The 12,840-nt window shown below is 41.2% G+C and overlaps 1 protein-coding gene across 4 annotated transcripts in view; it reads right to left on the bottom strand.

Annotated features, from left to right (window-relative positions):
* Positions 1 to 271: 271 nt before the first annotated feature.
* mta1 (metastasis associated 1) overlaps positions 272 to 12,840 on the bottom strand; it is a 79,774-nt gene continuing 67,205 nt past the window's right edge. Inside the window, exons 12-18 of one of the 4 annotated variants that reach the window (XM_033643414.2) lie at positions 12,563 to 12,756; positions 10,172 to 10,323; positions 7,444 to 7,633; positions 7,244 to 7,333; positions 5,247 to 5,402; positions 1,065 to 1,214; positions 272 to 908 (exon numbers count right to left, since the gene is read on the bottom strand). In XM_033643414.2, the coding sequence (XP_033499305.2) occupies positions 1,105 to 1,214; positions 5,247 to 5,402; positions 7,244 to 7,333; positions 7,444 to 7,633; positions 10,172 to 10,323; positions 12,563 to 12,756 (892 nt within the window). In that variant the 3' untranslated portion in view covers positions 272 to 908; positions 1,065 to 1,104. The remainder of the gene's footprint in view (positions 909 to 1,064; positions 1,215 to 5,246; positions 5,403 to 7,243; positions 7,334 to 7,443; positions 7,634 to 10,171; positions 10,324 to 12,562; positions 12,757 to 12,840) is intronic. The other 3 variants (XM_033643416.2, XM_033643415.2, XM_033643417.2) reach the window with 3 other exon arrangements.

The raw sequence follows: 12,840 nt of genomic DNA, 5'->3' as shown, positions 1-12,840 counted from the left end.
TAAAAAAGCCTACTAATGAACATCAGGATAAACACATTCAAGACAAAATGACAGGACATGAAAGCAGAGCACATTCCTGCTTTTTTTAGTTGTTTTTTTGATGTTTGTTTACAAAACATGGCTGTGTTTGTGCATTTAATCTTTTATAACACTGATATTTTTTAAAAACATATAAAGCAGTTTGGAATGAGTTTTGCATATACCCTGTTTGCATACCTGTGTGAGGAGGAAAGCACCTTTCACCTCTGTGCACAGACACCAACAGAAGAGGGAAAATCAATTATCTTTTTTAATTACATTATCTAAGCATAGATGCATTACTTGTGAAAAAGGTAGAAAAAACAGCAAGTCTTTCTCAATAAGTTAAACCTCTCTGGCCGAAGAGCAGGGCCGGCTCACAAAACATAAGATTTCCCGTAAAGCATTCAAATTCGTTGAAACAAAAGACAAGGAGTTAACTCGTGTCGCTGAAATAAAAGTGCGTCTCCTTGTTGAATTTAACTTGTTAAAAAACAAAAACAAAAAAACAGAGAAGATGCAAGTGGCTTATGTTACAGTCCTTCCACCCTCTTCCACAGGGCTCTGCAAGCATTTTTCATGAAACTTCAGAAGTTCCATCGTTTGATCGACAAACAATAAGCGGAGTTATAGTTGGTAAAAAAAATTATAATAACAATAACAATAATTACAATAACAGTAATAACAAGAAATGTAAGTAATAAACACAGTCCTGTACAGTCAGGCTCATCTTCTGATTGACCACAGCCAAACTGATCAATAATCGATTGGCCTTCAGCAGTGTGACAGACCCGTACTGACTGAAGGAAGGTGGCCAATGCTGTCGTCTCCTAAGCTGCCCTCGGCTATGGTTCATTGGAAAATGCCTTTCCATCTCATGTCACCCTCTGCTGCAGAAGAGACACAAAGGAGAGCGTTTATGAGCAGTGAAAAAAATCATGTTCGCTTCTAATAGAACATAAATCATATAGAAGTATTCGGCAGCTCATTATAAGGTAATGTTTGATTAATTCAAACAGACAGAGCTCATCTTCAGTGTGTCTCACCTCACCAGGGTTTGTAGTAGAGGTCGTTCCCACAGAGTGTTCAGTCCAGTTCATGTACCTCGTCCTGCAGGGAGACCGAGGGCCGCCCGGCCTCACTCAGACGTTTGGCCATGATGTCCCACTGTGGAGCCAGGACTTTGGATTTAGAGCCTGCAGAGGAGGAAGAGGACCAGAGATGTTGGTCACACACACATCAGACCACTGACACTGGTACAGGTTTACTAAAGGATCAAATCTTCTGCCCCCTGGTGGCTCCATAGAGTACTAATTTCTCATGATTAAACCTTTTTATTCATGTCACTGTTTTTGCCTTAATGTTTGATTGTTTTCACCTGCTCATTGTGGGGAAAAATACACCCACAAAATCTTCCCACAATTCTCAGGTTTCTGGTTTCACTGCCTCCTCTGTGTTTCCAGTCAGAGCTCATCAATGTTTACAGCACTCCAGGTAATCAATGTCCACTAATCACATCTTTCTTTTTTATTGAGAAAGATCTAATAAACAGCACTGAGTAAACAATTGTGTAATGTAAAGGACAGTTTTGAATCAACCCCTTTATCGACAGTTAACACACTCTCCTCTTCAATTGTTTTGTACGGACACAATCAGCAGCCTGTATCTGCCACATACCAATTAACAGTAAGATTATCTTTATAAATATTCATTATTATGTTGTTGACAATCTGACTCGGACAAAAGCTTCATTTTTTAAAAATATGGCAAAAAAAAAAAGCGCTTGCTTGACAACATCTATTGTAAGTAATGTACCATGTGCTCCAATACACGTGTGGGGTCTGACAACGCAAATAACGAGAAGAAAACAAAGTTATAGCCACAATATGTTGTTTTGGAATTAATTTTAGTTTAAAGATTAAACAAACAAAATACAACATGCTTATCAGTAAACGTTACTAGTACCAGTAGGGGGATTTCTGAACTCTGTACAGGGCCAAGGCAGCTGTTTCCCCCCGATTTCAGTCTTCATGCTAAGCTAAGCTAATCACTTCCTGTTTCTTGCTCCCTACATAAAGAGGAAATACACAAATTTTTCACTTTCAATTATCTTTATGATGTGATTGTGCATTGCACTACGTAATAGGTACAGAATAATGATACCATTAGTGTTTAGACTGGCTCCCTATAAGCCTTGCTTTCACAATGCAATTCTGTCTGCCACTGGGAATGATCTCCCGAGAAAGTCAAGGTGCACAAAGGAAGTGCGTCAACCAATGAGCAGCCAGAAGAGGAAGAGGACAGCTTCTGTTTTCCCCGGTAGCTATTAGTAGCGATGCTGAACTCCATTTCCCTTAAAAGTCTGAGGTCAGAGCTGGGAATGACGTCACACAAAAGCTGATGTCATTCCAGAACAACCAGTTGGAAAACCAGGATGTTGTAAGCAATACCAGATCAATCCAGGTTAGCCACTGTTAACACAACCAGCTGATAACACTGCATTAAACGGCATTTTGCGCATATTAACATGGTAAACACATCCACAGATAGAAGTTGGACATTGTGTGTATGACACAAGTGCTATTAAACAGTATAATACTACAACTTTAACTACTGTTGATGTGTGGAGCAGCCATCTTGGATTTTGAGGTCAGGGTTGGTGAGGTTCACTTCAAGTACAAATGGGAAGCACCACCACCCCCAGTTACCAGAGAGTATCAAGGTAAGTTGTTTGCGGTCACTATACCCAGTAACAGAAATGGCAGATGTTGAAACAACTGAAGTATAAACAAAATGCAGTGTGTCCTGTGTTGCTGCTAGCTGCTCAGCTCTGAGGAAAACAATCCGGTTATCTTTGCAAGAGCAGCACCAACAATAATACCGCTTGGAAAAGCTTGGGGCAGGAAAGCTGGAAAGTTGTCTGTTTCCACTTTACAGCACAGACACAAAAGTGGTTTCCACCTACTCTCAGCCAGCAAATAAACAGATTTCCCAAACTATTCCTTTAAGTTCCAGCCCCTGTACAGAAGAGTTAGTTTAAACTAGAATTACTGCCTTGCTGTTGTTTGCCTCCGCCAACCAGTCAGGATGCAGTTACACCCACACCTGTCCAGACTCATATGTAGCCACAACTGCAGACAATTCTTCAAATATGAATGTTGCTGCAAAGAAGCTACATATGCTAAAACATGGATGCTTCGCACTCATCTTCAACCCGGCAGCACAGAAAATCTACACCACAGTTTCAAGGCGGACACCCAAAATTAAAGGTCTGTTTTTTTCTTCCAAAATTGTCTCATGAGTCCGAAACTTTCATCCATCATTAAAACTTTCTGAACAGGTTCAATTTTCTGCGTTTTTCGCATCCGTCAGAGCCTATGGAGATGTTTGACCAAGAATCAGAGAAGAAAATGTGGCAGCGGGACACAGCTGAGACAAGACAGAGGACCAGGCTGCCAAGAATCATTTCATGACCCAGATATCTCACTTTCAACAGGTCAGATAGTAATATTCAAGTGGATGATGAAGAGGCGGAGGATGTGGAGACAGAGAGGGAGGACAGCTCCGTCCCCACATGCAGCTGCGTTGTACGCATGGTAATTAGTGTGCAAAGTTTCTGTGCGTAACGATTTTTAGTGTCATCAGTTCAGTATCCGCCCAAATGTCTCCCCTTCTGTTCCTGAGTTATGTTGAATAATGGGCAGAAAGTGTTTTTGCAGAACACTGTGATGTCAAAGAGAAGCTGACCTTTGACCTTTTGGATATAAAATGTCATCACTACATCCTATTGAGACATTTGTGTGAAACTTTATCACAATTAGCGCATGAGTTCTTGAGCTATGTCTAAAAACATGTTTTGTGAGATCATGTTGACCTTTGACCACTAAATTCTAATCCATTCACCCTGAGTTCAGGTGGACGTTTGTGCCAAACTTGAAGAAACCCCCTCATGGCATTCCTGAGATTCACAAGAATGAGACGGTTGGACAACCCGAAAATATAACGCCTCTGGCCACGGCTGTCGCTGGCACAGATGCATAAAAAGATCCGTTTGAATTCAATGGAAACAACAAAGTCTCGACTTATGGACTGAAACAAAAGAAATACTGCAACAACCAATTAAAAAATAATACTATAAAAATACGGAACCCTCCCTGTCTCCTGACAATTACACCTGATATGAATGACTAAGTTGATAAATTGATGGTAAGAAAAAAAAGAAAAACTAATCCCTGATTCTTGATCCTGGCAGCTTTCCAGCCTAACTCTGCCCCTGGTGTGTTATCTCAGCCTGGGCCTGAGGTGGGCTCACAGACCAGTGGAGATGCTCTCCCTCAGGATACACTTACCAAGCCCTCCTCCTCCTCCACCTCCTCCTCCTCTCCGCTGTTACCATGACAACATAGACTGTAGCCTCCAGCTAAAGCAGCAAGGCCGATGCGATCCTCTCTCTCTCTCTCTCTGTCTTTCTCTGGCATACTCTCACTCTCTTGATCTCTCAGTCTGTCTCTTCCCCTCTCGCATTTCACAAGGGAGAGGGGAAAGTGGGACATAACCCAAAAAAATAAGAGCCCCACACAAACTCTTAACCCTTCGGCGATGGATCTCAGCGGTGTGGTGTAGCCGTCAAAGTGAGCTGCGGAGCTCAGATGTGCCTATATGCCCTTCTAAAACATCCATTAATAAATGCATAGCAGAAGATATTAAAATCTTAAACATTTATGTGTAAAGTAATACTTTTTGTTTGTGTTAATAAAGGTAAAATATTTAAAATTAGACTGTAAAAAAACATTAAAATTAGTTTAAAAGCTAATGACAAGAGCACTATTCCACTCTAACAATTCATACATATGAAAAACTGCATTTAGAGTCATATTTGCACCAAAAACAACAAAAACATTAAATTAAGAAGTCTCATTTAGATTAGATGATCCCATTTGAGGGAAAAATACATTTTTTACATCTTATGTGATGCTTATTTTTAATATAGCAGGGTTTTAATCGAACTAGTGTGTCAATATTCTATAATAATTAATTTTGGAAGCTAAAATCCAAATATAAACTGAGGATGACATTCAAGATGTACAAGATGTAAAAGCTCTGTTACCATGATGCAAAAGTACCTGTGGTGCAACATATAAAGTTCAGGGAAAGTGGAAAACTTTGAAGCTGAGTAAGCAAACACACACAAACACACACACGCACACTGTCTTCCTCCTCTCACTCACCATCCAGTCCGTTGTGCTGTTCGTAGGTGCGTTTGCCCAGGATCGTGGGTGAGCCATTGTTGAGGATGGGGGAGGACTTTATGGGCATCAGGCTGCCTGTAGAGATGGACGCTCCACGAATCATGGGCTCGGGTTTGGCTGGACGGGGATGTGCTTCTGTAGGTGGAAAGGTGAGAGAAGAAACATGAAGCAAGGTGGAGGGAGAAAAGTAACTTGGGTAGTTGTTTATACTGCGTTTATACTGCATTGTACGGCACAGCTCTACAAGACTCGACTCGCAAAGAAGTTACGGACAGTAACTGGTGCTTTTTATGGTATGGCCATGGTCAGCTCCAAGTGAGCTGAATCAATACTAGAAGGTGAAATGAAAAACACTACAGGCCACTGATGAGACCACTGATGTGCACAAACCTGCCATTTTTAAATGACCACATTATTATTACTCACTCGACACAGATTTTTTAAAAAAATTGCAGCCATGAAAAATATATGCCATATACTACTCTGTACAGCTGACCAAGTCACTGTATTTGGTTGCCTGTGAAAAGATTCAGCAAGTGTCGTGTTGAAGTTGATGTCATGGCAGTTTAACGTAGTATTGTTACTGTGATCAGCTGAGAACTTCCTACCTACACTGAGGGGGCTCCATATGTGGTGACAGACAAAATAACCAAATAAGCCGAACCATGTAGTGGAGCATTGGATAAGCAGAGAGCAACAAGAAGCAATGGAGGATTACAAGACAAGAAGGAATTAAGTTATCATAAGCGAACTGCTGAACCAGAACAAGATGAGAAACAGCTAAGATACTTGGTTGGTATTGATTTCAAGGTACCAAAAATTTCTTTCAGAGCTCAGAGTTCTCACAGTATTCAGAATAACAAGATATTTGTTCTTTCATACATATTTACAAAGGTACTTTCAGAAGGTACAGTAAGACGACCATGGTAGCTTTGATCCTTCAAAAAGAGCACACTTATTATTGTCTCACGATCAATGTGTGTTTATCACAGGAGGACAACGTGTTAAAAGGATACTTTCCTGATTAATAGCCAGGTCTGTGTCGCTGTGGTGTTGTGAGTGTGTGCAGATAAATGGTGTTACAGCATCTCACGTGCCACCAGCTCCCCAAGCTCCCTGCCTCTCCAATAGCTGAAATCCACTGGATGACACAAGACACCAAATGCCACATCAACCAGCGGATTTTTGCTTATGGCACGGTTCATCTGCACACACGTCCTACACTGCAGTGACACAGACCTGGTTGAAAATTGGCAAAGTATCCCTTTGAACAAAGGTGCGTAGGAGAGGGACAAGCAGAACACAACTCCTGCACACTGTCTAACTTGCAAAAATAATGATTTTAATGCTGCAACATTTTGATGACTAATCAGGCAGTTTTTTTAAAAGACTGTTACAAAGTTATCATTAAACAATATCAAATCAACCAAAGTTCAACAAGACTAACAGTCTACAGCCATTTTAGTGACTCTGTGAGCAGGTAATGTTCACCAAACTCACCATCTTACAATATTTTAGCATGCTAACATGAGCTAATTAGCACCAGACAAAAAGTACAGCTGAGAAAATGACTAGTTTTGCCAGTTTGGTCATAAACCAAAAAACAAATTAATATTTTGAACCCATGATGACACTGGAGGAAACACTAAGGGATCATCATCCATCCTGAGGAGAACATGAATGTGTACAGCAAATACACAAACTTATCCTTCCAATAGTTGATGAGACATCTCACATCATCTCACATCTCAAAACCACAAATGTCAACATTATGGTGGCGCGAGAGGAAATGTCTGGGGATCACCAAAATCAGCAGGCTTCATCCTCTGAGAGCAGGGTGTCTATACAAAGTTTACAAAATCTCATGGTAATCCATCAAATCACTGTTGAGATATTTCAGTCTGAACCAAGTGGAGGACTGACAGAGTGACAAACTCAAATTTGAGAGATGCAGCAGGCGACCGGCTTCTTCTTACCTAAATACCGAACCACAGACTCCAGAGGTTTACGTTCCACAGGTTTCAGTGGCAAAGGCTTTTTTGGCCCATCTGGCAACCTCAGGGCACCTGCAGACATTTATAGCACAAATACAGTAAATAATTACTTGAATAGATAACACAGTCTACGTGTGAGGACAAAGAAAAGCTGGTCTCTTTGTGCAGTGTGAGGTTCTTACACTCTGCCTTGATGGCTGCTGTGTTGACAGGGAGGTAGGGGTGCCTGGCCAGGAATCGCGGCCTGATGATGTCCTGGCAGATGCGACGAGCCATCCGCGTCAGGCCGGTGGTCTGCAGGTAGAAAGCCTGTCGCGTCTTCACGGCGAACTTGGGGCTGCCACTGTGCCTCAGGGGCAGGCCGTGGGGGCTCTGGAGGTACGAACAGTTAGAGAAATGTAGAGCGATGCCAATGAACACTGATGGACTGGGGACGGGTCAAATCATCACCTGGTGCTAAAGAAAACATTTGGAGTATACTGCCATCTAAAATGGATTTAATTACTTGAATTTATCGATACTGGTTGGCAAAAAGGAGCTGACTGGAATGTGTCCCAAAATGCATCGTCCATTTAACACACTGGCCCGGCTAATGTAGACAGCCACAGTCATTTAGCAGCTAATAATTTACTGCTAAAGAATATATACACCCTTCATCAGGCTGGCAAATATTCAGAGTGTGTGTGGTGCTTAATCTGGCTTGTTGACATAGTACACACAAATGGCATGCACACATTTACAGTATTTATACATTAACATGCTTTATGGCTACGTGTGAGGACAGTGTTGTGATCTGAGAGTCTGTAAGAACTGTTGAATGTAGAAACACATTTAAGGTGAAACAGTTAGTTGAGAGTTACAGAGTGAATTCAGTTCAACCTCCATAAATTACTGTAGTTATAGACCCAAAGAACAGGTGTTTGTCTAAGGAACATTTAGATTATTATTATTATTATTATTATGGTACCTTTTTGCAATTACTATTACAGAAAAGTTCTGAATTGTCATGTTGTTTTTGAGGAACGCTAAAATGAATCCATGCAAGCTAACAAACTGTTTCAGATATGCACAGAGCTCAGACGATTATTTAAGGGGTAAGTGTGGAATTTTTCAATGTGGACCCTATTTTTCTGTGTTTTATGTCTAAATGACATGAATGAATGGGAACAACACTTCTTGAGATTGGTCCAGTATTGACTGCAACGTAACCACTTGGGTCATGTTCGCATCATCACTTTACTTCCACTGAAAGTATTTGGTTTTGCCACTGACAGGCTAAATTTGTTATTCAACAAAAAAAATTAAACATTTGCTGGTTTCAGCTTCTCAGATGTGAGGATTTGATGCTTTTCTTTGTCATATATGACAGTAAACTGCATATCTTTGTGTTTGGGGTGTTGGTGTAAGGTAAGGTAAGGTAAACTTTATTGTCCCCTAAGGGAAATTCATCTTGGGTACAGTGCTACATTTCATTGCTTCACAGGACAAGATAAAAACATCATCACAGGGACACATCATCACAATGACAGTTCTATCACATAAAACAGACATGGACTACATTTAACAATCACAACACAGAAACATACAGAGATGTCTAAAGTGCAAGAAAAAGTGCTGAGTGCTAAAGTGCCGTGTGTTTAATGCACGTTGCTCGTTGCTCTATTGCACTAGTTTTTAACATTGTTCAACAGCTTAATGGAGGCTGGAACAAATGATAATTTGAGGCGGTTTGTTTTGCACTTTGGTATACCAAATCTTCTTCCTGATGGGAGAAGTTCGTATTCAGAGGACAGTGGGTGAGTAGAGTCTGAAGAGATTTTTGTTGCTTGTTTCATGACTGACTGATTATACAGATTCTCTATGGACTCATATTGTCTCATACCTATTATCTTCATTGCTGTTTTGTGCATATTGGCCAACCTGTTTTTCAGTTGCATTGATAGGTTGCCATACCAGGCTGTGATTCCATATCTGATGAGGCTCTCTAAAATAGCTCTGTAAAAAATCAGCATGATCTGCTTGCTAACCCCGTACAGCCTCAGTCGTCTCAAAAAATACAGTCTCTGCTGCAGTTTGTTGCACAAGTTGTCAATGTGTGCTTTCCAGCAAAGAAGGTTATCAATATGGATCCCTAAGTATCTGTATGTGGCCACTTGATTGATAGTCTGGTCTTTAATGACCACTGGCTCGTGTGTAGTCACTTGCCTTGGGTCAAGAACCATCTCTTGTGTCTTTGACACGTTTAAAACCAGATGGTTTTTGTCACACCACTTAATGAAGGTGTTGATCTCATCATGATATGCAAAAGAGTCCATGTCCTTATGCAGAAGACTCACAATTGCTGTGTCGTCTGCAAATTTAAAAATAAAATTATTAGGATATACTTTCCTGCAGTCATTGGTGTACAGTGTAAAAAGTATTGGTGAAAGCACACAGCCTTGTGGTACTCCTGTATTACAGTGTTTGATGTCTGACAGTGTCTGATTGACCTTCACTTGCTGTGTGCGATTAGTTAAAAAGGAATAAAACCATTTGATCAAGGTAGTGTTAAAATTCATGTCCTTCAACTTCTCCAGAAGCAGGTGGGGTTGCACGGTATTAAATGCTGAACTAAAATCAATGAATAAAATTCGAACATATGCTTTTGTCTCTTCCAAGTGCATAAATGGTGGATAAATAATAAACAATCTGAAGTCAATTTTTCTTAAGATTTTCAAGCCAAAATCATTACTTGATAAAATTATTCGTAATTATGTTGGTTCAGCTTACATGAGGATGACAAGAAAAAGGTTTTCTCTGGAGGATGAACTCATCCGTTAGGGGTATGGTAAGGCTTTAAGGCAAACAGTAAGGCTGCTGTTTGCAGAATAAATAAACTAAATGTCCAGTGAAGCATGTGTGCGTGTGTACCATGTTGTTGCGGTTGGGTCCAGGCCTCTCTCCATCCAGTCTTGTTGGCATCTTCAGCCCTCCGTACTTCTTCCAGTAGGTCCAGCATGAAGCACACAGGCGACACTGCATGTTGGGAGGTCCCCACGAGTACCACTGGTAGGAGCTGCTGGCTACACACACACACACAAACACACACACACACACGCGTATATCAAACGTGCCCACAATGGCTCATAATCCACACATAATCATGAACACGTGCTCATGTGCATTCAAGCGAGAGCACAACCTTTAATCATTCATCACTGAATTAACTACAACCACTAAAATAACTCAAATAATTCTGTGCTGCGGGGCACGTAAAGCTGTTCTGTCTCTCCTCTGCAATTTGTGAATCCAATATCAGATGTGTGCCGCTCACAGACAGTATGTGCTCATTAATTTATTGGTTTTAAAATGAAGATGTATCCTCTTAAATGAATGTTTGGTTTAAATAAGTGGTCATTTGCAACAGTGTGTTAATGAAAACAAAGCACAAGAGGGAGGTCTACAAGTTGTATGAGCAGTTCAGTATTTGGTTGTTGGAATATTTTGTTAGATGTTAACAGGACAGTTTACCCCAAACTCTTATAAACACATATTCACCCTCCTACCTGTAGTGCTATTTATCAATAGATTGTTTCGGATGGAAGACTCAACAATAATGTCTCTTTCCAGAAATCTTGACCTGGTTATTTAAGATTACCAGCTCCTCCAGGATGTTGCAATTGCAGCTCTACGGCTAATTTTACTAATTTAATCGTATAAAATCTCATTCCATTGTAAAGCTGCATGCAGCATGCTGCATGGTCAGGCCCTCCTCCTTGACAGAGACACACACACAGTGACAGGGCTAACTGTTAGCTTTAGGGGCCGTACACATGCTGCATTTTTTTGCACCCTCAAATTCATTGTTTTCAATGTAGCCGCGTTACAGGGGCGCTCAAACGCCAGAGCAGCCAGAGCAACATGCATGCATTCCCAAGTTCAACTTTTGAAAACCCAGCAGCACGCACCACGTCATGTGAAAAGGAACAACCAATCACAGCCGACAAATAACTTTACCTTCTTCTGTAAATATTACAGAAGAAGGTATATTAATACATCTGTCCCACAGACGATAGGCCTACACACTTATAAACAGTGCCGGGAAGAAGATCAGCTCTGCACTCAGGGTTTCAGGTAAGGTAATTTTTCTTCAGGTAAGAAAAATCCCCGCGATGTGAAAAATACATGCCGAGCAGTCACTGGTGCGTGGAGTGGAGTCCGCGCAGTCGTAAAATCTGAGCTTTGCGCACACAGGGCTTGCGGACGTCCACTTTGAGTCCACACGGACCTCCGCGGAGTCCGTTCCACGTACGTTCCGCCCGAGTATGTTCGTGCCTTTACACGGTTAGCTTTACCCAACAGTAATGTAATGACAATCGTGCCATTTCGGTGTTGGCGGGATATTGTTGGGACTGTTTAAATGGCTCAGGGTTGGATGTTAGCCACTGCTGCTATGTTAGCTCATGCTAACAGTTCTTCAGTGCTGAGTCTAACAGCAGCAACAGCTGATTGTCAGCTGTCAGACATCTCTATGGCCAATATCTCCAACACTCCAACTCACACCAAAACAATCTAGATTGGTAAATAGCACTACAGGTAAGAGGGAAAACATGTTTTTGGTTTTGGGGTGAAGTGTCCCTTTAAGTTTCAAAATTAAGAAGAATGAAAGCCATAGAAACAGATACTGCATGTATACTAAATTCCAAATACAAATGACATTAAGGATGTTTAGCTCTTGTGTTCGCAAGTGAAGATGTAAACAGGCTTTAAACAGCACAGCATCGTCACATTAACAACAGAGACTTTGGAGTTCATCCATAGGCTGGTTAAATTAAGAAATAAAAACTTTTTCTCTTTGTTTTGTCCCTGTGCGCACACTAAACCAGCAATTTGCTCATAAAAAAATTTCCACTGTGGTTACATTTATAAACTGCGGCTTAGTGATTTAGAGTATTGGTAAATTTAAGATGACAACCTCTCGTTTCCTTTAACTTTCTCTGACATTTTAAAAACCTCAGATGTCAAACTGCACCTTGAGTGTAAAGAAAAACATTGTGAATGAATACATTTATCAGTAAACAGACTCTTACATAATAACTTTTTAAGGTTGTTTTCGCTCAAGGTGAAGGAACTCAGAATGCAACAGCCTCTTTTAAACAAGATTGCACCTGTGAATGCCAAAGCAATTATCCAAAGTTCATCAACTACAGTTCAACAAGACTGGATTCATCTAAAATCAGGCTGATACTTGTAATTATTTTATTTAATAAGCAAAGAAACAGCAGTTATATGACAGCAGTGTTACTTATGTGCATGACTTACTGTAGCAGCTTTCACAGGCTCTGCCGAGGCCGGGAGTCTGCTGCGCCGAGCCTGGAGGTCCTGGGACCCCTGGGACCCCTGGAACCCCTGGGACCCCTGGGACCCCTGGGACCCCTGGGACCCCAGGGACTGCTGCTCCATTCACCAGAGCTGGTTTTACATTGTTGCTCAGCTGGTTGGGGTTTGGCTTGTTGCTGGAGGGGGCACAAGAACAGGCAGAGGGTCAGACCAGCAGAGATAATACAGGCCACAGAGAACAGATAGCATTCATCAGCCTG

The sequence above is a fragment of the Epinephelus lanceolatus genome, chromosome 15, assembly GCF_041903045.1.
Source record: "Epinephelus lanceolatus isolate andai-2023 chromosome 15, ASM4190304v1, whole genome shotgun sequence".
Taxonomy (NCBI): domain Eukaryota; kingdom Metazoa; phylum Chordata; class Actinopteri; order Perciformes; family Serranidae; genus Epinephelus; species Epinephelus lanceolatus.
Note: the sequence above shows the minus strand (reverse complement) of the source record. Positions and strands in the feature narration are given on the sequence as shown.